This window comes from Tasmannia lanceolata, unplaced genomic scaffold (genome assembly GCF_043159265.1).
Source record: "Tasmannia lanceolata isolate RefF3 unplaced genomic scaffold, GAP_Taslan_0.1 ptg000018l, whole genome shotgun sequence".
In the NCBI taxonomy this organism is placed as follows: domain Eukaryota; kingdom Viridiplantae; phylum Streptophyta; class Magnoliopsida; order Canellales; family Winteraceae; genus Tasmannia; species Tasmannia lanceolata.
Window position 1 is genome coordinate 21,449,505 of NW_027518695.1, and position 22,036 is coordinate 21,471,540.

The 22,036-nt window shown below is 40.6% G+C and overlaps 3 protein-coding genes and 1 pseudogene across 22 annotated transcripts; 3 read left to right on the forward strand and 1 right to left on the reverse strand.

Annotated features, from left to right (window-relative positions):
- The first annotated feature begins 624 nt into the window (after window positions 1–624).
- On the forward strand, window positions 625–5,183 carry LOC143850182 (UPF0481 protein At3g47200-like). The gene is made up of 2 exons (XM_077359452.1): window positions 625–1,059; window positions 4,788–5,183. The coding sequence occupies exons 1-2, from the start codon at window positions 625–627 to the stop codon at window positions 5,181–5,183; spliced, it is 831 nt and encodes a 276-aa protein (XP_077215567.1).
- A 2,731-nt stretch (window positions 5,184–7,914) lies between these two features.
- Window positions 7,915–10,200, forward strand: LOC143851531 (UPF0481 protein At3g47200-like). The gene is made up of 2 exons (XM_077360994.1): window positions 7,915–8,776; window positions 9,112–10,200. The coding sequence occupies exons 1-2, from the start codon at window positions 8,108–8,110 to the stop codon at window positions 9,841–9,843; spliced, it is 1,401 nt and encodes a 466-aa protein (XP_077217109.1). The 5' UTR covers window positions 7,915–8,107; the 3' UTR covers window positions 9,844–10,200.
- Window positions 10,201–14,330: 4,130 nt separating this feature from the next.
- Window positions 14,331–19,122, reverse strand: LOC143851532 (3-oxoacyl-[acyl-carrier-protein] synthase, mitochondrial-like). 20 transcript variants are annotated; one of them, XR_013236375.1, is made up of 7 exons: window positions 19,108–19,122; window positions 18,589–19,007; window positions 16,437–16,671; window positions 15,807–15,867; window positions 15,574–15,644; window positions 15,376–15,447; window positions 14,331–15,009 (listed from the first exon to the last, which is right to left on the reverse strand). XR_013236375.1 is itself a non-coding variant. In XM_077360999.1 (7 exons), exons 3-7 carry the CDS (start codon window positions 16,455–16,457, stop codon window positions 14,980–14,982), a joined length of 255 nt encoding a protein of 84 aa, XP_077217114.1. In that variant the 5' UTR covers window positions 16,458–16,490; window positions 18,589–18,627; window positions 18,777–19,036; the 3' UTR covers window positions 14,331–14,979. The 20 variants fall into 20 exon arrangements, 5 of the variants coding, with proteins under 5 accessions (XP_077217114.1, XP_077217113.1, XP_077217112.1 ...); XR_013236382.1 differs by lacking the exon at window positions 19,108–19,122 and having other exon boundaries at window positions 16,437–16,737; window positions 18,589–18,687; window positions 18,777–19,056; XR_013236385.1 differs by lacking the exon at window positions 19,108–19,122 and having other exon boundaries at window positions 16,437–16,737; window positions 18,589–18,627; window positions 18,777–19,054.
- On the forward strand, window positions 17,084–18,158 carry LOC143850183 (uncharacterized; annotated as a pseudogene).
- Window positions 19,123–22,036: the final 2,914 nt, after the last annotated feature.

The following is a 22,036-nucleotide window of genomic DNA, read 5'->3' on the forward strand; positions in this document are numbered from 1 at the left end:
ATATTTGTAAAGAACATGCCTAAAAGCAGAGTAAATTATCGGTTCTAGGCCCTAACCTAGATGGCCACTCTGAGATTCTATTTTCTTTGAAATCTGGACTCTGATCCCAAGTTCACAGGAAACGTAGACATTCACAAACACCCCATTTGACACACAACCACGCTGTCCAGCTGTTCCCAACTGTAGACGAAAGTGACCTTCTTTATCGTAAGAAATAAAAAAAGTTAAATGATATCCCATAACAGATAAAATCCCCCTTTTAACGGTTTCTGTGAGAATGGTTTACTGCTTGCCGATAAATTCACCCCCTTAACGTTTTTCTTTGCCTTTGAAACTTAACGAATAACGTTAAAGAATCATCCCTTTTGATTTTTCGCACCTAAATTGTGCACATGAATTGCTGTATAAATCCGGTCCTCGGCAGAGGACGGAAAGTTTAACGTTCCATAGTTTATTCGTCGATACGATGAGGCGCATAATGCAATCGAATGTGGGCGATCTCTGCATCAAACACTCCCATTTACAAAGTCCCCCCCTTACATATTCAATACCAACAAAACTGCATACGAACCTGAAGACATCTACATTGATCCTTACCATCACGGGAAACCCCATTTGAAATCCATGGAAGAATATAAACATAGGGCTCTCCATCACCGTATCGAAGTATCCAAGAAACCCATTGATGATTATAAGAAGATGTTGGACGACGTTGTGCAAGATGTGATGGATTCTTATGAGCAGCTCGATGATGAATGGCGCCATCAAGACAAGTTCTTACACCTTATGCTCCTCGACGGCTTCTTTTTGCTCGAGCTCCTTCGTTCTTATTGCTGGATCAACAACTATTATGATGTCAACGACCCAGTTTTTAGCTTGCTTCAATCTGTCGGGATCGAAAATGATTATGGTATTAACGACCCAGTTTTTAGCTTTGATGGATCTGTCAGTATCCTTCCGTATATAGTATCGGACCTTTTAATGGTTGAAAACCAGTTGCCTCTGCTGGTTCTTCAGAGGATAATTGCTGTCGAATGGCATAGTATGGAGAGAGAAGAGGTGAGTCTTTTCCAAAAACCCATCATCCATCCAATTTCTGGTTTAGAAATGTTATTTCCAACCCCTTTTCCTAAAAATGGCTGCAAAGTTAGGGGAGCAACTTGGGTCGGGTTCAACCCCAAAAAAGGTTGCGTCGGGTTGACTTTTCCCAACCCGGGTTGAGTTCGGGTCGGGTTGGTTGGTTCAACCCAAAAAAAAGTTGTGCCGGGTTGAGTTCGGGTCGACTTTTTCCAACCCGGGTTGAGTTCCGGTCAGGTTCGGGTTGAGAGTTTGGCAACCCGACCCGAGTGAAACCCGACATTTTTTTATGACTTCTAATTTTTTTAAAGCTTAAAAAGTCGGGTCTGGTTCAGGTTGGGAAAAAGGATTCCTCAGGTCAAGTTGGAAAAATGGGTTCCTCGGGTCGGGTTGGCCTCAACCCGACCCAACCTGACCCAAGTTGCAACTCCACCCACTTTAATTGGACTTTTCAGTCGTTCCCTTTTGAGTTATCGGAGCAGCTCACAATAATTAGATGATCTAAGCCCTTCAATTGTTTGCCCAACCACTCTAGATGGGCATATATTTGGTGTAAAATCCTCAAAAAATTCAGGTATAGAAATCTCCACAATCGAAGGGCCATTGGAGATATATTCTAGCCGCATAGGCTTTAGCACAAATAGTATTTATTTTTAGGGTTTTGGTAACCTCCATTGCAGATAGGGGTGTTCATTATTCGGTTTTAGCCGAATAACCGAACCGAATTGATTTGGTCGGTTCGGTTCGGTTTTTTGCTAAATCGGTTTGGTTTCGGTTTTTATTTTTGGTTAATTCGGTTTCGGTTATCTCGGGAAAAAAATTCAGTTAACCGAATAACCGAAATTAACAAAAAAAAAAACATTATTTTTTCAAAATATTGTGTATGGGCACTCCGTAGGATGATCCAAACCGTCCATTTGATTGATCACAACTTCAATAGGTTGTGCCTAAAAAACCGTTTCGATAGATAGATCATTGCCCTCCGATCAAACCGTCCAAATAGATTTGTTTTGTCTTTTTCTACCACTATTCCGAATTTTTAATCGGTTCGGTTTTCGTAAAATTCGGTTCGGTTTCCGAAATTTGATAATCGAAATTATTTCGATTATCAAATTTTGGTTATTTCGGTTCGGTTATAACCGATTGAACACCCCTAATTGCGGAAGGCATTTTGCGGATGGCATGTTGCATGTGAGGGCTGCCATAAGGGCTCACGTTTTAGCAGAGTTTGTCTTCATCCATGAGGTGACTGCTCTCACATGCAACAAGCCGTTAGAAAGAAAATCTTTTTAGCAAATCTCTTATTTTTAATATAGTAGCACACTTTGGGGACATTCATCTCCTGGTATACCTACGTTCCTTCATTACAAAATCATTAGAAAGAAAATCTTTTTAGCATCTTCCACTCGAGAAAGAGAGCTAACATTATCTCTTTAACTTTACGCAGCATTACAAAATCTTGAACAATCCTGTGGTGAGTTTCTTTATACCTACAACGAATCCATTCCCAGACATAGAAGAAGGTGTCACGCCCCAAACCCCACCCTGGGCGTAGGACGTGGCAGCGCCGTACATCTGCAAGACGAATCTCACAACTGTACAAGGCTACAAAGCAATAACAGAAATAACCTGGCATTTCATAATTAAAATATATGTATATTCAATCTAAGCGGACCCATCAGAGTCAAGTCCAATCTCATCTCTCCCCAAGAGTCAAACAAATAAATAATAATGTCTTTACATTTTATTCAAGTACTCACTTTCTAATAAATTGAAATAACTAACTAAATCTCTGAATCCAAATCCAATTCCAAAGCTAAGCGTACTGTTCCTCATTATCTTCACGAGGGCCAAGACCTGAAAAATATTAAATAACCATAGTCAGCTGGAAAGCTCAGTACATAATAAAGCACTACTCTAAGCACAATTGAACATGACAGGATTCAATGGGGTCAGATAGTCAAAGTCAAAGCTGAGTTCAAAGATCTTAGCTGATTCATTAGGCAGAAACATTTATAAGTGCATATCAAATATGGTTCTGAATTAAGGTGCAATAAAGCGAATTTAAAGTCTAAGTTCGGATTAAAGTCGGAGATTTCAGAATTCATGTACAAAGGGTTCATAGTTCAAATACACTTCAGAGTCATCAGCATGGTTCAGAAGACATGTTATTGCTCATACACCGACAGTCCACGGTGTTCAGAATCGATTCCTGAAGTTCAGATACAAGTCGACAGGGCCAGCGTTTTATCCCACTGAGGGGCCAGAAGTTCCAGTGTACTACCCCTACGGTGGGTCCAGAGTTGCCAAATGTTTTACGCTCATATGGCAGGGTCGAGAAATCATCGAAGCCTCCATATAAGTGTTCAAAAGTGTCCAAGGTTCATATTCAAATAGTTCAAAGTATTCAGAATTCAAACTGATAGGTTCAATGGTTCAGAGTTCAGAACAGATATTCATAACAGTTATTTCTAAGGTTCAGAATAATAGTGGTAAAACACTAGATAGGCCAAACAGAAACAGACATACTAGACCAAGGCTAGTTCAGAAGTTCAAAGGTATCAATACAGATTTCTAAAGTCAATACTGATTCAAAGGGAAACAGGGTTTATAATACCCAAAGTAGTACGTTATTACGTACTTTAAAGATGTTCGATTCATTTCTTAATTCTGATTACGATTCAATATCCTGATCTGAACAAAACATAAGTAATAAATAAGGGCCCAACAAGGTAACCCATTCTATGGCTATTTCTTGTAATTTGGTGATATCATTATTGAAAAGTTTTCAAAACTTATTGAAACTATTTTTAACAGAAAGATGACGTTTTCAGCATATCCGTAGAGTACCAGAGCGTCGAAAACAGATAAGAAACAAATAAGTTATGAATTTCCAAAGTTTTGGAAGAATTATCACGCCTGTCGTCCGAGAATTACAGACGTCCGAAAACTACAGACGTCCGAGGATCCATCTGTTGCCAAACTTGGTATTCACGGATGTCTGCCATTTTTTGGACTTCCGTCCCACGCGCGGACCCAGATTTCTTCTAAATGCGATTTTTCACCGTTTTTTTTCACTAAAACAGCTATAACTCCTTCGTTTGGGGTTCAATCCGCGCGAGGTCAGATCCAATGGATTCGTATCGGCGAGATGAATCCATTAAATCTGATTTCACGCTCTGAATCCATATGTGTAATTTAAGAAAGAAATCATCAAAGATTCTACGTCGAATCTCCAAAGTTCTAATTCTGAATTCAGATTCATATATGTTGATTTTGACTTCGTTGGAATCGTAAACCTATATTAGATTCAAGAAAACTCAAGATCAACCCAAATGTTCTTATTTCTAATTCATATAAATCAAGTTCTTATTTCTTTTCTCTTTTGAAACCCTTGATTTAGAGTTTATTATTATCCAAAGCTTTCATAGTTCATAGATCTTACCTGGATTTGCGGCTTCGACTCTGAAATCGCGATCTCCTTGCTCTTCTTCTTCTCTTTCTCTGATTTCTCTCTCTGGGGCTTAACAAAACATTTAGGATTTGTTTAGCCACAACAAGATGTATTTATAGGCTTTATTAGGAAGCCCTAATCTGAGTCAATTTCAAACAGACAAAAACGCCCCTCTTTTAAAGAGGGGGACGAAAATTTAAGTGGGGGTATTTTGGGTATTTACAAAGGCATACACATGTTGGACATACTCCGAAAGTGCATGATTTTTGGCCCACCAGCAAACACCAGGATAGGGGAAGGCATACACATTGTGGACATAGTCCGAAAGCGCATGATTTTTGCCCCACCAACAAACACCAGCAGTCATTTATCCAGTGTCGTCATGCCGTCGTTCTCAGACCTGTTTGATGTCGGAGTTAAGTTGAGGCAGAGCGAAACAGAAAGCATCAGAGATATTACATTCAGTGATGGCATCCTTAGTCTACCAGTTTTCATAGTCGAAGGTGGAACCAAATCCTTCTTGCTAAATGTCATCGCCTTCGAGCAGCTTCACAACGGAGCAGGCCCCGAAGTGAGTTCCTTCATTGCCTTTATGTATGGTTTAATGGGCAACAACGTGAATAGGTTGCGCCCTAAAATCGCATTTCAATAGGATGGTCCTAGCCCTCCGATCTAAAGAGAAACTGCATATTATGGAAACCTCTTTAGATTGGAGGGTTGCAATCATCCTGTGTAAAATGATTTTTGGGGCACAACTTATGTACATTGTGGCCCATGAAATGGATGGTTTGGATCATCCTATGGTGCGGGTCGTACGGTAACATTAAGGCCCAATTGTAGGCCCCACCTATAATCTTCAAAATGAAGCGTACGGTCCACATCATAGGATGATCCAGGCCGTCCATTTGATGGGCCGCCATGTAAATAATTGTACGCCATGCCCATATAGGGTCTGTTGAGCTTAGAGTTAGGCTTTGTTCCCTCTCCCTATCTCACCACTCTGTCTCTGGTCGTACCATAGACAAAAGAAACAGAGGTGAGAGACTAGTACTCCACCGGTGTTGGACAAACGGAGGAAACATGAACCCCCTTCTCTTTGTTTCAATTATCGTATTGAGGCGGTCGCTACATGATTCAGGAATAATCTCTCGATGACCCAAATCATGCAGTAAACACCTCTATTTTCGGTATTACAAATGAATTACTTTATTCTTTGAAAAAAGGGGTTAAAGCTTAATCATAATAAAGGATAAAAAATTAAAGTTTTTGCTAAAGTTCTCTAAAAATGCCAAGTCAAGTCAAGAGATCGGATTTACCCAAGTATGAGGGGTGCCTAACACCTTCCCCGATTGTAATCATATCCCTTGCTCAGATCTTTGTAAAGAACATGCCTAAAAACAGAGTAAATTACGGGTTCTAGGCCTTAACATAGATGGCCACTCTGAGATTCTCTTTTCTTTGAAATTCGGATCCCGGTCCCAAGTTTACAGGAAACACAGACATTCACAAACACCCCCTTTGACACAGAACCACGCGTGCGCTGCCGTACGGGGACGGGGCAGGCCGAGAACGATCTTCCACACCCTCCAATCTATAAGGTTTCCATAATATGCAATTTCTCTTTCAATCGGAGGGCTAGGATCATCATTTGGAAATGATTTTTTTTTTTATACAACCTATTTACATTGTGGCCCATCAAGTGGATGTTTGGGTCTTCCTATGGTGTGGGTCGTACGGTTTTTTTAAAAAAAAACATGGGTGGGGCCTACCTTGCTCAAAGTTTTAAACAAATTAATTGCTGGGCCCACTAACCGTTCATGATGTGTGTGGGGGGGGGGGGGGGGAGAGAGCAGTTGTACTACTGTGGAGTAGTAAGGGGATTTTATCGAGCAAGGGGGAATATCACTCCGATCAATTATTGGTGTCATTGGAAGGGGGAATAATATCACTCTCCCAAAAAAACAGGGATCAATTATTGGTGCCATTGTGTTAGCAAAAAGGCATCGGGGTCACTTCGGCTGTTGTCTTTAAATACTAGAGAGAAAAGTACGGAATGTGGGTGCAAGTTTTGAGAAATTATGGACTTTGCGTATTTTTTAAACTAGCATCAAATACAGGTGATTCTTCAAAATCGGGTGGAAAAAAGACCTGATACCCTTCTGACATCAACAAAAAATCCCCTTTTCATTACTGCTCATTAAATTGGCTCGCTTCACAAGGCTTCTTTTGGTTCGTCTGAATGTGTATTTGAACCGACAGAACTTTGGGTTCATTTCTATCTTGTCCGTCAGAAATAACTATAAACGGATGGATGCTTGACACGTGTAGAAAAACTTTTTGGAACGCTGGCGTCTCTAATTCCGACGTCGTACTTGATACGTTTTGAACACATGTTGAACCTACAAAATTCGGCAGCGTACTTGATATATTTGAACGATGGATGGGTGTTTCTTGAATCCTGGGGCGTACTTGATATTCCGGCAGCGTACTCAAGAATCCGACGGCGTTCTAAGCCAAAAGAGATGTGGAAAATAATAAAATGTTCAGTAATGTCCCCGTTGTAGGCCAAAAGAGGCGTACGTAATTTGACATGAAAAGTGGACAACTTTAACACCTTTTGATGATATTTTCACTCCTCCTACATTGACGTTCTCATCTATCAGGAAGGGCAACATACGAGGACTCTGATAATGTCAGAAGAGTATCAAGGTCTTTTTAATGCCACATTTTGGAGAATCACTCGTATTTGATGCTAGTTTTAAAAAGTACCCAAAATCCGTAATTTTTCAAAACCGGTACGCAACGCATATTCCGTACTTTTCTCAGCAGCAGAGGGAACTCCTTTTTGGGCGATGATATTTTAATCCCTTACAGTACGCATTCGACCCCTTTTAACGTGATTTGAAGTAAAAAAAAAAAAAAAAGCCTTAAAGTGCGCACCGTCGCCTCCTTTTAACGTGATTTGTCGTAAATAAAAAAAAGCATTAAAGTTGCGCACTCGCCTCCTTTTAACGTGATTTGACGTCAAAAAGAGTTAACGATGGGCAGTGTTCACGTTATAAGGGGCGAATGGGTGAAAATATCATCTCTCACCCTTTTTCAAAGTGTTTTCCATCGAAAAAGCAAAAGAGGAAACATCTTATTTTAGTCTAATAATCTGCCCAGCTGGCCCCTACAGGAGATGAAAGTGGAGAATCTTCTTCCTCCCCTTCTTGATCGTAAAAACTAAAAAAAAAGGGAAATGCTATTCCACCTAAACGGATAAAATCCCCCCTTTTAACGGTTTCTGTGAGAATGGTTTACTGCTTAGTATAAATTAAAGGGGATTTTATCTGTCGGAAGGGGATATATGATTTCCCTAAAAAACGCACCTTTAACGACAGAGACTACTTTCGTCGGTATATCACCCCCATCTGCTCTTGATTCGGTTCAAATTGGGCCCTTCGGAGAAACATCCTTTTTTGATTTTTCGTGTTTAAATTGGAGGAAAGAGTACACATGAATTGCTGTATAAATCCAGGAGTAGAGGTGCACGGTTTCTAGCATCCTCTTTCTCTACTGCAAAGTAACTTGGCCATGGCTTTCCCGACTGGTCCTTGGCGGACGACCGGTCCTTCGCGGACGAACGTTTTACTCGAACTGATCAGCTACTTCAAAAACATGTACACAGAGTTTAAATCGAATGAGGGCTTGACCAAACACTCCATTTACAAAGTCCCCCCTTACATATTCAATACCAACAAAACTGCATACGAACCTCACATCGCCTCTATTGGCCCTTACCATCACGGGAAGCCCCAATTGAAATCCATGGAAGCACATAAACATAGGGCTCGTGATCACCGTCTCGAACGATTCAACAAAACCAACGATGATTATAAGATGATGTTGGACAACAAACTGAAAGATCTGATGGATTCGTATGAGCAGCTCGATGATGAATGGCGCGATCAAGACAAGTTCTTACAGCTTATGCTCCTAGACGGCTTCTTTTTGCTCGAGCTCCTGCGTTCTTATTGCTGGATCAACAACTATTATGATGTCAACGACCCAGTTTTTAGCTTGCTTCAATCTGTCGGGATCGAAAATGATTACTGTATTAACGACCCAGTTTTTAGTTTTGATGGATCTGTCAATATCCTTCCGTATATAGTATCGGACCTTTTAATGGTTGAAAACCAGTTGCCTCTGCTGGTTCTTCAGACGATAATGGATGTTGAAAGCGACACTATGGGGATACAAGAGGTGAGTCTTTTCCAAAAACCCATCATCCATCCAATTTCTGGTTTAGAAATGTTATTTCCAACCCCTTTTCCTAAAAATGGCTGCCAAATTAGCCTGCAACTCCACCCACTTTAATTGGACTTTTCAGTCGTTCCCTTTTGACTGATCGGAGCAGCTCACAATAATTAGATGATCTAAGCCCTTCATTAGGGGCTCACTTTTTAGCAGAGTTTGTCTTCATCCATGAGGTGGCTGCTCTCACATGCAACAAGCCATTAGAAAGAAAATCTTTTTACCGGCCATTCCTCTCCTGGTATACCTACGTTCCTTAACATTATCTCTTTAACTTTACGCAGCATTACAAACTCTTGAACATTCTTGTGGAGGGGTTCTTTATACCTGCAATGAAACCAGACCCAGACATAGGGGAAGGCCTACACATGTTGGACATAGTCCGAAAGTGCATGATTCTTGGCCCACCAGCAAACACCAGGAGTCAATCATCCCTAATTTTTGGCCCACCAGCAAACACCAGCAGTCATTTATCCAGTGCCGTCATGCCGTCGTTCTCAGACCTGTTTGATGTCAGAGTTAAGTTAAAGCGGAGCAACACACAAAGCATCAGAGATATAACATTCAGTAATGGCATCCTTAGCCTACCAGTTTTCATAGTCGGAGGTGGAGCCAAATCCTTCTACCTAAATGTCCTCGCCTTCGAGCGGCTTCACCACCGTGCAGGCCACGAAGTGAGTTCCTTCGTTGCCTTTATGTATGGTTTAATCAAGTCTGAGAAGGATGCTCGCTTGCTCCGTTCGCATGGGATTTTATATAGCACGCTTGACAGTGACAAAGCCATTGCCGATCTAACTCAAGAGCTTGCAAGGGACATATACTTTGATACTAATAGTCCTCTTTGCGAAGTGAGAGATGCGTTGTACGAATACACGATCATAAAAGGGAACGAGAATAGAATGAAGAGGTGGAGCACAAGAGTTCGTGAGTGGCGTTTGGCTGCAGCATTCCTTCTTGTTCTTACTGTGATTCAGACCTTGTATGCTGTCCTCGCATACCATACTAATAATAAATAAGCACCAATCCACCCACCACACCCAATCCAAAACTGGGCCTAAGGTAATAATCAAGAACTTCCCTATGAAGTGGGTATCCACCCAGCCCCACAGTGTTACTTCAATGGAGTTTTTTAGTAGTTTGAAAGAACCATATGCCTCCTTTCTTTGTCCGTAATTTGATGGAACATGTGGAAGGTTTGTGATGTGGTTGGGATCATAATTTGTCAAATATAGAACTGTATGCATCCTTTCTGTCTTTAATTTGATGGAACATGGATTTCTATTGTAGATGGTTTGTGATGGTGGGTTTGGGATCATAATTTGTTGACCCTATGGAATCCAATATACACTGTTGAAGGGTGAGATTGTTGTTTCCATGGACCTTGTTGCTGCCCCTATTCAATAGTTTGGAAATGGATTCTGGACTCTTTGTATCCTCAAGCTCCACCCATTGAATGACTTTCGTTTCCGCACAAAATTGGAAGTTCTGGTTGAGTATGACTAATTTCAATTCCCTTGAGGATTGGAATGACACTGCATGGATGAATCAAGGCATTCTCTTCTTTCGAGAAGGACTTGTTTATTCTAAAGAGGGGGGAATCGATTGTTATTGCTGCTATAGTTCTTTACTTCTTTTGGGCATTAAAAAATCGATTGTTATTGCTGCTATAGTTTGAAGCTTAATAATATGAAAATGGAGATTCCTGTAAACAGAAATCCAGATGGTTAATGGTAAAGAAAACCTTGAACACCCTAGATCAAACAAAAAATATTAAACACACAAAAATTATAGGAAAAAGGATCCATAGAATAAAATAAAAAACCACAGAAATGAAAAAACTGGGGCATATCTTTCTCCAACATCTCAGTATCTAGTAAAAATGAAAAAATAAAAAAAGAACCATAGAAGAAGGGGGGAAATCGTAAAAGCATAAGATTAGGGGTTTCATTTTCTATACCTAGAAATGGCAAGAGAGAGTTGTTTTGACGCTTGAGCGGAAGGAGGTGGCCAAAATCGATAAAAAAAAAATCGTGTAAAGATTGAGAGTATATTTTCGCCTTAATTATCTCTGATTCTGGGAATAAGAATACCACCTCCCTAGGAGGGTATCATGTTGCGCCAAAAATTCCCTTCCTTTTTCTGCCTGGTATCATCTTTTCTTTCCCATTCCATTCCGTAAATTTCCCCAACCAACGGAAAAGCCCAAAACGGTATCAGATACCAATTCAGAATCCCTATTCCAGCGATCCAGGTAGACCTGGCAAAAGCGGCCCGTGCCCGCGGGTCGACCCAACCCACCCACACATTTGCGGGCACGGGTCACTAAAACTCCGACCCCTGGGTCACCCAACCTGCAAAAACATGGGTCGGGTCGGGTCAACCCACAGGTTTTCTGGATTTTTTTTTTAATTTTTTTATTTTAAAAGAGGGCATTAATAAGCATGAATATACGCCCTATTTTCAAAATGGTTTCGAATTCCAGACAACGAGAGAGGGTTTGAGGGAGAACGAGAATAAGAGAGGGCATTATTTCCGGTTATCTTTCTCAGCCATTATTCCTCTTCTTTGATTTCTTTTCAGAAATACACTTATGCTCTGTTTGGTTACCTTTTTTGAGAAAAATACCACGGAATGTTATTCTACTGATTTGCTTAAAGCTGCTTGGTTTGGAATTTAGCAAAAATGAGGAGTTTGACCACTGGGGTTGTCGGGCCCTTGTCTGCTGACTTGGAACCCTCTAAACTCCCTCAACACATTTCTCCAAAATGAAGAAAAAATTGGAGAAATTATAGTCAAATTCTATTTTCTCGTAATTGTCATATTTTTTTAATTTTCATTGTAGTTTTTTCGGTAATTGTCATATGTTAGTATATCCTGTTGATATTTTTTTCATAATTTTCCTACTTTGCTTTCATTTTTCCGTAATTTTTCATTTAAAACTTAGTACTTCTATGATTACTATTTTTTGCTATTTTATGTTTTTGCTAGCCACCTTTGCACCCATGTTACTTTTGCCAATCTTTGGATCAAAAGATGGGCCACAAGCCGACAAGTGGCCTCATCGAAGGTGGCTAGCAAATTCCTATACAAAAAAAAATCTTAAAAAATACGGCAAAAAACCTCCTTCACATCTCGTAAGGCAACCAAACAACGTCTGGGAGATTTGCTCTCAATCTCCCTGTTGACTGATTTGGATCTCACAATCATCTTTTCATTATTTTTGCCTTTCAAAATTCAAACCCTAGATCTGAACCTCCAAGCTCTAGATCTATTAATCTCTGACCTCCATAGCCCTCCTATATTTTTATTTCCTGATTTTTCGTTAGCCAAGAGAAATTGAGAGATTTGTAGAGAAAAATCAGAGAGAGATGAGAGGGACTGCTAGATCTGTAGGAAAAGTAAGAGAAGGGGGGTTTGAGAGCTGAAATTTGAGGGAGATGAGAGATTAATGGAGATTAAAGTTCTATCAAAAGAGGTCTTCTCTTGTTGGCATCAAGATCCAATCGTATTGAAAAATAGGGGATTTGTTTCCTTATTTTGTTGCCTCTGAGAAAAACCCTTACTTTATTTTGCTAGAATCCACGTGGGTTTGCTTTCTTGTGTTTCATTTTTCTGAAATTTGTTGTTTTGATATTTTTTGGGGGGTTCTGCAGATGGCTAACCCCATTTTTCTTATGAAATTTGGGGTTTTGTTTAAGGGAGTGGAAAAATGGACGATTGGACGGTACAGCCAACACCATAGGATGATCCAAACCGGCATTTGATGGGCTATAATGTAAATAGGTTGTGGCAAAAAAATCATTAACATAGGATGATTCCAACCCTCCAATCTAAAGAGGGACTCACAATATGGAAACTTCTATAGATCGAACGGTCGAGATCATCCTATGGCAATGATGTTTGGGGCACGATCTATTTACGTTGTGGCCCATCAAATGGACGGTTTGGATCATCCTATGGTGTAGGCTGTACCGTCCATTAGGGGGTGAATTCAGACATAGAAGGGGGGTGACTTTATCACCGCGAATGCGGGTCAAAACCCGCACCCGCAGGACCCGCGGTCGGGTCGGGCCGACCCACCCGTTTGCCAGGTCTAGATCCAGGGAAGAAAAACAATCGACCTCGTTCAATAGATTGGATTTTGGGCAATCATAAATTCGTGTATTGACATTAAAAAAGCGTTAAAGTCTGCCACATAGCCTTCTTTTAAAGGGGTGCGAATTTATCATCGCCCTTCTGATATCAGTCTTTTTTATGCTTAAACATCCATGTGGTAGCAGCTATAATGGGCAAGATTGGCAACAACAGGGAAAAAAAACTATGGAATATTAGTGAGTAGAGTTGTGACAGATTGGCTATGAGGCTGAGACTTGAGAAGGTGAGAGCGAGGGAGCATGAAACGCCCCTAAAAAACAGGGGGGAAAGACCAATATCAAGTAGCATATTTTTTTTTTTCACTGTTTTGACTGATTTTTCATGCTCTCCCACGCTTCCTCAACGTTACGTTCGCCTCTGAGGACAGAAATATCCCTTGGCGAAGATCCCAGAGACCTCGGTGTAGTATATCGTGGTTCCCACGTTGCCGCCGCATAAGGGGGAAGATTGTCCACATCACTTCAGCATGGAACTGGAGATTGTTGGGGTTCCACGGAATAGCAAATCATCCCATATCGGATAAAATGGGTGGATGTGGATGGATTATAAGGGAATGGGCACCCTCCCTCTAATGGCTAGCTTTTAGGGGTGAGTTCTACCCGGATAAATTCCTACAATGGGAATGCTATCTCGGGTTGAGATAGCATATCGGATAAAATGGGTGGATGTGGATGGGTTATAAGGGAATGGGCACCCTCCCTCTAATGGCTAGCTTTTAGGGGTGAGTTCTACCCGGATAAATTCCAACAATGGGAATGCTATCTCGGGTTGAGCTAGGCCCACGTTGCACACCTAAAAAATTCAATTGAAATGAAATCTGTTGTCCAAAAAATTCCATTGAATTGAGAGTGCCGCTGGACACGATCCTAACCTCTATTGATGAGGCTAGAGAACCGGTAAAGACCAAAAGAACCTCCATTAATCCAATCAAACACATTCGAGGAATCGCCTTCCAGTGACAGAGACTCATCACAAAATGCATCCAAACAATGAAATGGGGATATCCAGAGATAATCCCAAATGGGTTCTGCTTTGAAAAGTGGAATGAAGATTCTGCTCACTCTTCCCAATTATTCCATAAAACCATGCCTGGATCCAGTATCAGATCAGAACTGGATGAGCCATACCCCAAGAACCTTGTTCAATGGATGATTCTACCATTCAAGAGGTAGGCATTTTCGATCGCTGACCGTTCACTATATTTCCTTTTCAACTGTCCATTTACAGCCCACCAGTTGGATGGTTGAGATTGTCCGGGAAGATCCCCGAGGAGTGGGCCATCAACTATTTGACCATTTTGGAGCACTGAACCATGGTTCTCATTTGTACTAGCTTAGGCAAGATTGAGTTTGCAAGGAAACAAAAATAGGCTTTCATGTAACTTCCAACAGATTTTAAGTAAACATAAGTTACACCCATTACCTCATTTCCTTGGAATGGATCATTCATCATCTGTCTCTTGTACATCCAGGCTTCCTTCTATCTTAGAACCACGATGCATTTCTGAATAAAGGCGCAATTTGGGTTGGGTCGGGTTGGGTTGAGCTTTCGGTAAATAATGAATTGGAACCAACATGAACCCGACCCAATTTTATGGTAAAACCTCAACCCAAACTCCCAAAAATCAACCCAAGTTGCACCCCTATTTCCGAAGCTCATGTGGCAAAACAAGCTTCGCTTAGTACCAACTTAATGACCAAAACTTTGAAGTCTTACACAAATTCCCTGACTGATCAAAATCTCAAGGAAACCTCAATACGCTTGGGAATGCTTGGTCAGTAGCACCTAAAGGATGATTTTTGCAGTCTACTTCAAAGTCTGTCCATAGCAACAAATGGGTACCAACCATATTGCGCTAAGGGGGGCAAGAAAAGAGAAGGGATGCATTTGTTCCACCAAAGCCAAAAGAATTAGAAAGTGCAGCTCTTATCAGCAAATTTTTGGGGCACTCAGAGGCATGAAGCCATCATGAAAGACGGGATCCGGCCTATCAAGATTCAGTGTTGGCGGAGCAATCCCCTGCAACACTGCACAAGCCATGCTACATGTTAAACTACCAAGAACACAACAACTTGATTGATACTAGTAGATTTTGGTAGATACATCCAAGGTTAGCAAACAAAAGCCTCTTGATTGATTTATATCCTTTAAATTGTCATCTGTTTAGGAATTGTGTAAATGTATAGGGGCTGCTCCAAGACATACTAATCACAATATATCAAACAAATTGAGCAAAATATAAATTGAAAACGCTGCACGAAGAAATCAAGCAAACTTCGCAACCCATGACGTAATTTATATGCAGTACTTTTTACTCAATCACATCTTAATGGATAATGTCAAGCAAAATACTGGTAGATAAAATAAGCAAGGCAGCGAGGGAATATCCGTACATGGTATAAGGATAAGACTGTAATGATTGCTTCCACAGCTCCAGCTGCTCCAAGAAGATGACCAGTAGCACCCTACAAATTGTGCTAAGTCATGATAGAAAAAATGGAGGATGCAAGTAGAAAACTAATAACAATGAGGATCGTTGCAATAAGTTTCACTACCCTTAACAATTCAAATTTAAAAACCACAAAATTTACCTTCGTTGAGGACAAGGCCAAAGCACCTGATACTGCATGATCTGAAAATATGGATTTGATCGCGTTTGCTTCTACAACATCGCATGGATAAAGGAGAAATTCAATGCTTTTGAGGGCACAAAAACCAGGTTTTAAAATCATTGTGAGGTCATGTTATCAAATTCAGAACACCCAGCAACTTCTCACTAGTCCATAGTATCAAATTACATAACTGGCAGGGGCCTTGAATTTACCCAAAGGCGTCGATGTATCATGGGCATTTACATAATCCACTTGATTCGGGTGGGGGCCGGACTGCACCATGAGATAGAAAAGTTGCTTTAATACTTAAAACTTGGTATTTCACAACACACACATGCACAAACATGGTTTTTTTAAAAAAAACTGGAACACTAAAACATGCACAAACTTGGTACTTCACTGGAATCAGAGATGGAGTCCATGCCCATCAGAGATGGAGTCCCCACCCCCTCCCCCCACCCCGAAAAAAATAACATTTAGAATTTTATGTTTTGATGGAATAAAGTTACTAACTGTTAATCTGTCACCACTGAAAAAAAAGTTATGATGGTAATGAAGTACTTGTTTGTGGTATTATCCAATACGCGGCGCGATATTGATCAGTGACGACTATACATGGTCGAAGAATACATTTAAAATCACAAAAGTATGTTTTCTTTAGTTATAGTAAATGTCTGGGAAAATCATCAAAGAGATAAGGGGGATTAAAAAGAGTTATTTCCATAATGAAACATCATACATTTCCTAATTTTAGGTAAATCATCTCTAAAGATCCTTAAATCATTTACAAAAACAGTAGTTTTGATACTGGCACTAACATATCAAAGATGCATGCAACGCACCTGTTCTAATGCATGTGTCATGGCCAAAATAGCTCCCCTACCATCACTGTGTGGCTGAATTATGTGATATGCATCACCGAATAGAAAACCAATATCTCATTAACAGATCAATCGAAAGAATTACAGCAGAACTATAAGTCTATCCATAAGTATGTCTGAAAAGAAGACCTGACATCCCATAGCCTCGAACCTCAGCATAAATTTTTGCTCCTCATTCCCGTGCATGCTCAAGTGCCTTTATTTTACAAGATAGCAACAACACGAGAATGTGCCACATGATTGATGCAGAATCTCAATTAGACTTTAAAAATAAACAACAGTTACAAACAAGCCATAATCAACAATAGTGACAAAATGATGGAAGAACCAAGATTCCACAAGATGCAGAATCTCAATTAGACTTTAAAAATAAACAACAGTTACAAACAAGCCATAATCAACAATAGTGACAAAAAGATGGAAGAAACAAGATTCCACAAGATGTCTAGTATCAATATAGTACCAAAGCACCATTTGGCACATTAGTTTACATCGAGAGAGACTGGGCAGTGACGCAGATTGTAAGCCCAATAAGAAGCATATTTGCCCAATAGAATTATTTAGACATTTGCCTCAGTACGTGCACGGGACCCAGCTTCCCGATCTCGAGTCAAAGTTTTTGTCAACTTGTTCCTATGCATCCTGCCGTTTTCAAGGTTGGACTGCAGTATTTAGCAGGGGATATTTCTGGTGGTAACGCCCGTTGTGTTGCAATGCTTTTAGCATTTCGTGAGGCCATTAGAGACTACTCCACCCCACCAGAAAAAACTCTTGTTCGAGATTTAACTGCAAAAATTGGTAGTTACGTTTCATTTTTGATCGAGTGTAGGCCCCTTTGACCCTTTCAATCAGCATGGGAAATGCGATTAGGTTTTTGAAGAATAGAATTGCCAAGTTGCTTTTGACGCTTACAGAGCCGGAAGCAAAAGCCAGTCTTCAGTCAGATATTGATTGTTTTATAAATGAGAAGATAGTACTTGCGGATAAGGTGTTTGTAAGGCACGCAATGACAAAGATAAGTGATGGGGATGTACTCCTCACATATGGCTCATCCTGTGTTGTGGGAATGTTATTATTATACGCTCATGAGCTTGGCAAACAGTTCCGTGTTATGGTAGTAGACTCCCGTCCAAAGCTTGAAGCCCAAGCATTGCTCCGTAGGTTGGTAGCAAAGGGCATCACTTGTACATATACCCATGTCAATGCTATTTCTTATATCATGCAGAAGTCACATGAGTTTTTCTTGGAGCGGCATCTGTATTATCTAACGGAACAGTTTACTCGAGAGTTGGGAGTGCTTGTGTAGCTATGGTTGCCCATGCATTCCATGTTCCCGTGATAAAATACTGTGAAGCATATAAGTTTCATGAAAGGGTGCAGCTAGATTCTATATGCTTTAATGAACTCGGAGATCCAGATGCCATTTCAAAGGTGCCTGGAAGAAAGGACTTGAACCATTTAGATAATTGGGTAAATATGCCTCTTATTGGGCCTACAATCTGCATCAGGCAGGCTACACGATCAGAAATCATTATTGTGTCATTCATTCATACGGGACAAATTGGATTCAGTGGAAAAGCAAGAAACAAGAAATTATTTCTCAGACTAAGGCCAAAACCCAACTTGGTTCACGGACAATTTTCTAGTAATTTAGGACTGGGAGACAGCAACATGTATTTCTAAATCAGAATAAATAGATCATAAAAATAACAAAATACAGCAAGGAATTTTCAAAAAAATGTTAAACTTAAGAGTTCGACCATTAAAGAAACTAAATTCACGCAGATCATGTTCCATACAATCATTCACAAAAGGAAAAAAAACAGCTTTCTAATAAATAAAAATCAGATCTTAGACAAATATGCCCTAGAAAATCAGATCTGGTATAAAATGTCTGAGGCCCAAACAATGCCATTAAGGTAAGGAAATAAGGAGGTGGTCAAATGATCACGGTAGGGTATATGGGTGATAAGGGTATGGCTGATTGGGTTAAATCATGGTGTAGAAACTGATGGAAAAAGAGTTGACTAAGTAGAAAAGAAAGGTGAAGGTTTCAAGGGTGAGATTATGGGGGAATAGGTTATAGAAAGTAAAAGAGAAATGGAATCAATACCTTAGAGAGCGTGCCGGGCTACATCGTCTTGATCATCCGCTGCAAGCAATGTCCGAGAGGGGGGAAGAGGGCAAGTCAGAGAAGGGGGAAGAAATGGATCTAGATCAAGAAAGAAAGCAATATCAAGAAAGAAATCAATATCAAGAAAGGAGAAATACATGGCAGAAGGGGTAGCTTATGAACCCAACTGTGGGGGTGAGAAAGAGGAATAGAAGGGGACAGCTTATGAATCCAATAGCATGAAGAGGTGGAGCAAAGAGTTCGTGAGTGGCGTTTGGTTGCAGCTTTCCTTCTTGTCCTTACTGTGATTCAGACCTTGTATGCAGTCCTCTCATGCCATACTAATAATAATAAATAAGCACCCAATCCACCCACCACACCATCTTTTGTATAAACAATGCTTTATATTTCTCTTACTCCTAGAAAAGAATAACAGTTGCTCCTCTTTCAATAGATTGATTTTGGGCAATCATAAATTCGTGAATTGACATTAAAAAAGGGTTAAAGTCTGCCACATACCCTTTTTTAAATAAAGTGAGTGCTAATTTATCATCAACCTTCTGATACCATCCTTTTACTCTCTTCTTTTTGGTGCTTAAATATCCCTGTGGTAGTGACTATAATGGGCAAGGTTTGCCAGTTTGCCTCCAAGGGCGGAAATGTCCGTTGTGGTTGCCGCTGCATGGAGAGGCAAGATTGCTTACTTCCGCATCGAGGTGAAGATTGTTGGGGTTCCATACAAAAGTAAATCATCCCATATCGGATAAATGGGTGGATGTGGATGAGTTATAAGGGAATGGGCACCCTCCCTCTAATGGCTAGCTTTTAGGGGTGAGTTCTACCCGGATAAATACAAAGAGAATGCTATCTTGGGTTGAGCTAGGGTTGGCCTCAACCCGGCCCAAGTAGCACACATAAAAAACTCAATTGAAATGAAACCTGTTCTACATATAATTCCATTGAATTGAGAATGCCACTGGAAATGATCCTAACCTCCGTTGATGAGGCTAGAAAACCGCTAAAGACCAAAAGAATCACCATTAATCCAACCAAACACGTTGGAGGAATCACCTTCCATTGACAGAGCCTCATCACAAAATGCGTCCAAACAATGAAATGGGGATATCCAGAGATAATCCCAAATGGGTTCTGCTTCGAAAAGTGGAATGAAGATTCTGCTCAATCTTCTTCCCAATTATTCCATAAAACCATGCCTGGATCCAGTATCAGATCAGAACTGGATCAGCCATACCCCAAGAACCTTGTTCAATGGATGATTCTAACCATCCAAGAGGTGGGCATTTTTCGATCGCTGACAGTTCGCTATATTTCCTTTCCAACTGTCCAATTTACAGCCCACCAGTTGGATGGTAGAGATTGTCCGTCGGGAAGATCCCCGAGGAGTGGGTCATCAACTATATGACCATTTTGGAGCACTGAACCATGGTTCTCATTTGTACAGGTAGCTAGCTAGTGCAAGATTGTAAGTTATCAATGAAACAAAAATATGCTTTCATGTAACTTCCAACAGATTTTAAGTAAACATAAGTTACACCCATTACCTCATTTCCTCATTTCCATGGAATGGATCATTCATCATCTGTCCCTTGTACATCCAGGCTTCCTTCTATCTTAGAACCAGGATGCATTTCTGAATAAAGGCGCAATTTGGGTCGGGTCGGGTTGAGCTTTTGCTAAAATATGAATTGGAATCAACACGAACCCAACCCAATTTTATGGTAAAACCTCAATCCAAACTCCCAAAACTCAACCCAAGTTGCACCCCTATTTCCGAAGCTCAAGTGGCAAAATAAGCTTCGCTTAGTACCAACTTAATGACCAAAACTTTGAAGTCTTACACAAGTTACCTGACTGATCAAAATCTCAAGGAAACCTCAATATGCTTGAAGGAATGCTTCGTCAGTAGCACCTAGAGGATGATTTTTGTAGTACACTTCAAAGTCTGTCCGTAGCAACAAATGGGTACCAACCATATTGCGCTAAGGGGGGCAAGAAAAGAGAAGGGATGCATTTGTTCCACCAAAGCCAAAAGAATTTGAAAGTGCAGCTCTTATCAACATCTTCTTTGGGGCGCTCAGAGGCATGAAGCCATCATGAAAGACGGGATCCGGCCTTCAGTGTTGGCGGAGCAATCCCCTGCAACATTGCAGAAGCCCTGCTACATGTTAAACTACCAAGAACACAACAATTTGATTGATACTAGTAGATTTTAGTAGATACATCCAAGGTTTTTTTTTTTGAAAGGCGACATAGATTCCATAAATATAGAAAGTAGACGGGACCGGGAGTCCCTTTCTACGATACAAAATATTAAGGAAGATTGGGACTGGTATACCCGAAACCAAGAGAAAGGGAACCCAAAAAATGTATAAATACATTAAAGCAAAGACAATACTGCTCAGAATGCAACCTGATTCCTCTTAGCTATCCCTACACGTTTTGATATTGCAATTGGCTGGCAAACCTGATGATCCTACCCTGAAACCTAAGAGGGTTAGAATGAACTGAATTTACCAACCCTGTCTCCAGACTAAGAAGTTTGTGAAAAGATAGGTTAAATCCATGGAGACGCCTAAGCAGAGAAACATCTCCCTCAGGCTATGGCTAAAAGCAAATATCCATTACTGAGTAATTAACTTCGAAGCATACTTCTAAGAGTAATGTGTCACAAGGTTTACTATCCCTGACTTTTAGGGCTGCAAATGAACTGAGCCGGCTCGCGAACATGTTTGTGTTTGGCTCGTTAAAAGCTCGGCTCGGGCTAGTTCGTTTACTAAACAAGCTGAACCCGAGCCCAAAAATTAGGCTCGCCAAAATAAACGAGCCGAACTTGAGCTTTGTATAGTTCGGCTCGGAAAAGCTCGTGAGCTTTTTAGGCTCGGTTCATAAACGAGCCGAGCTTTAAAGCTTGGATTATGTTTGTTTTTTATATATAAAATAAAAGAATGTGGGTTGTTTACCACAAATGAAGGTTTGGCCGAGTGGTTAAGGTGCTGGATTTAGAGGGGGCTTGAGTTCAAATCGCTAAGCCGAGCTTTTTCGAAAACTAAACGAGCCAAACCAAACACGAGCCTTCTTAAAAACTAAACGAGCCGAGCCCAAACACCCCAAAGCTCGGCTCGTTTGCAGCCCTTCTAACTTTCCTTTCCATTTTTCCTTTTCAAACTAACATTAGCCACCTGAAGTTGGAACCCTCAGAACTTAGTACCTAATGAAAATCTCCTGTTCTGAACCATAAATACCCCTAAAAAACAGTGACGATCGCCAAACCTCACCCCTACCAAGAGATTCATCTGTCCTTAACCAGGGGTAGGGGTGTTCAATCGGTTATAACCGAACCGAAATAACCGAAATTTGATAACTGAAATAATTTCGGCTATCAAATTTTGGAAACCGAAACCGAACCGAATTTTACGAAAACCGAACC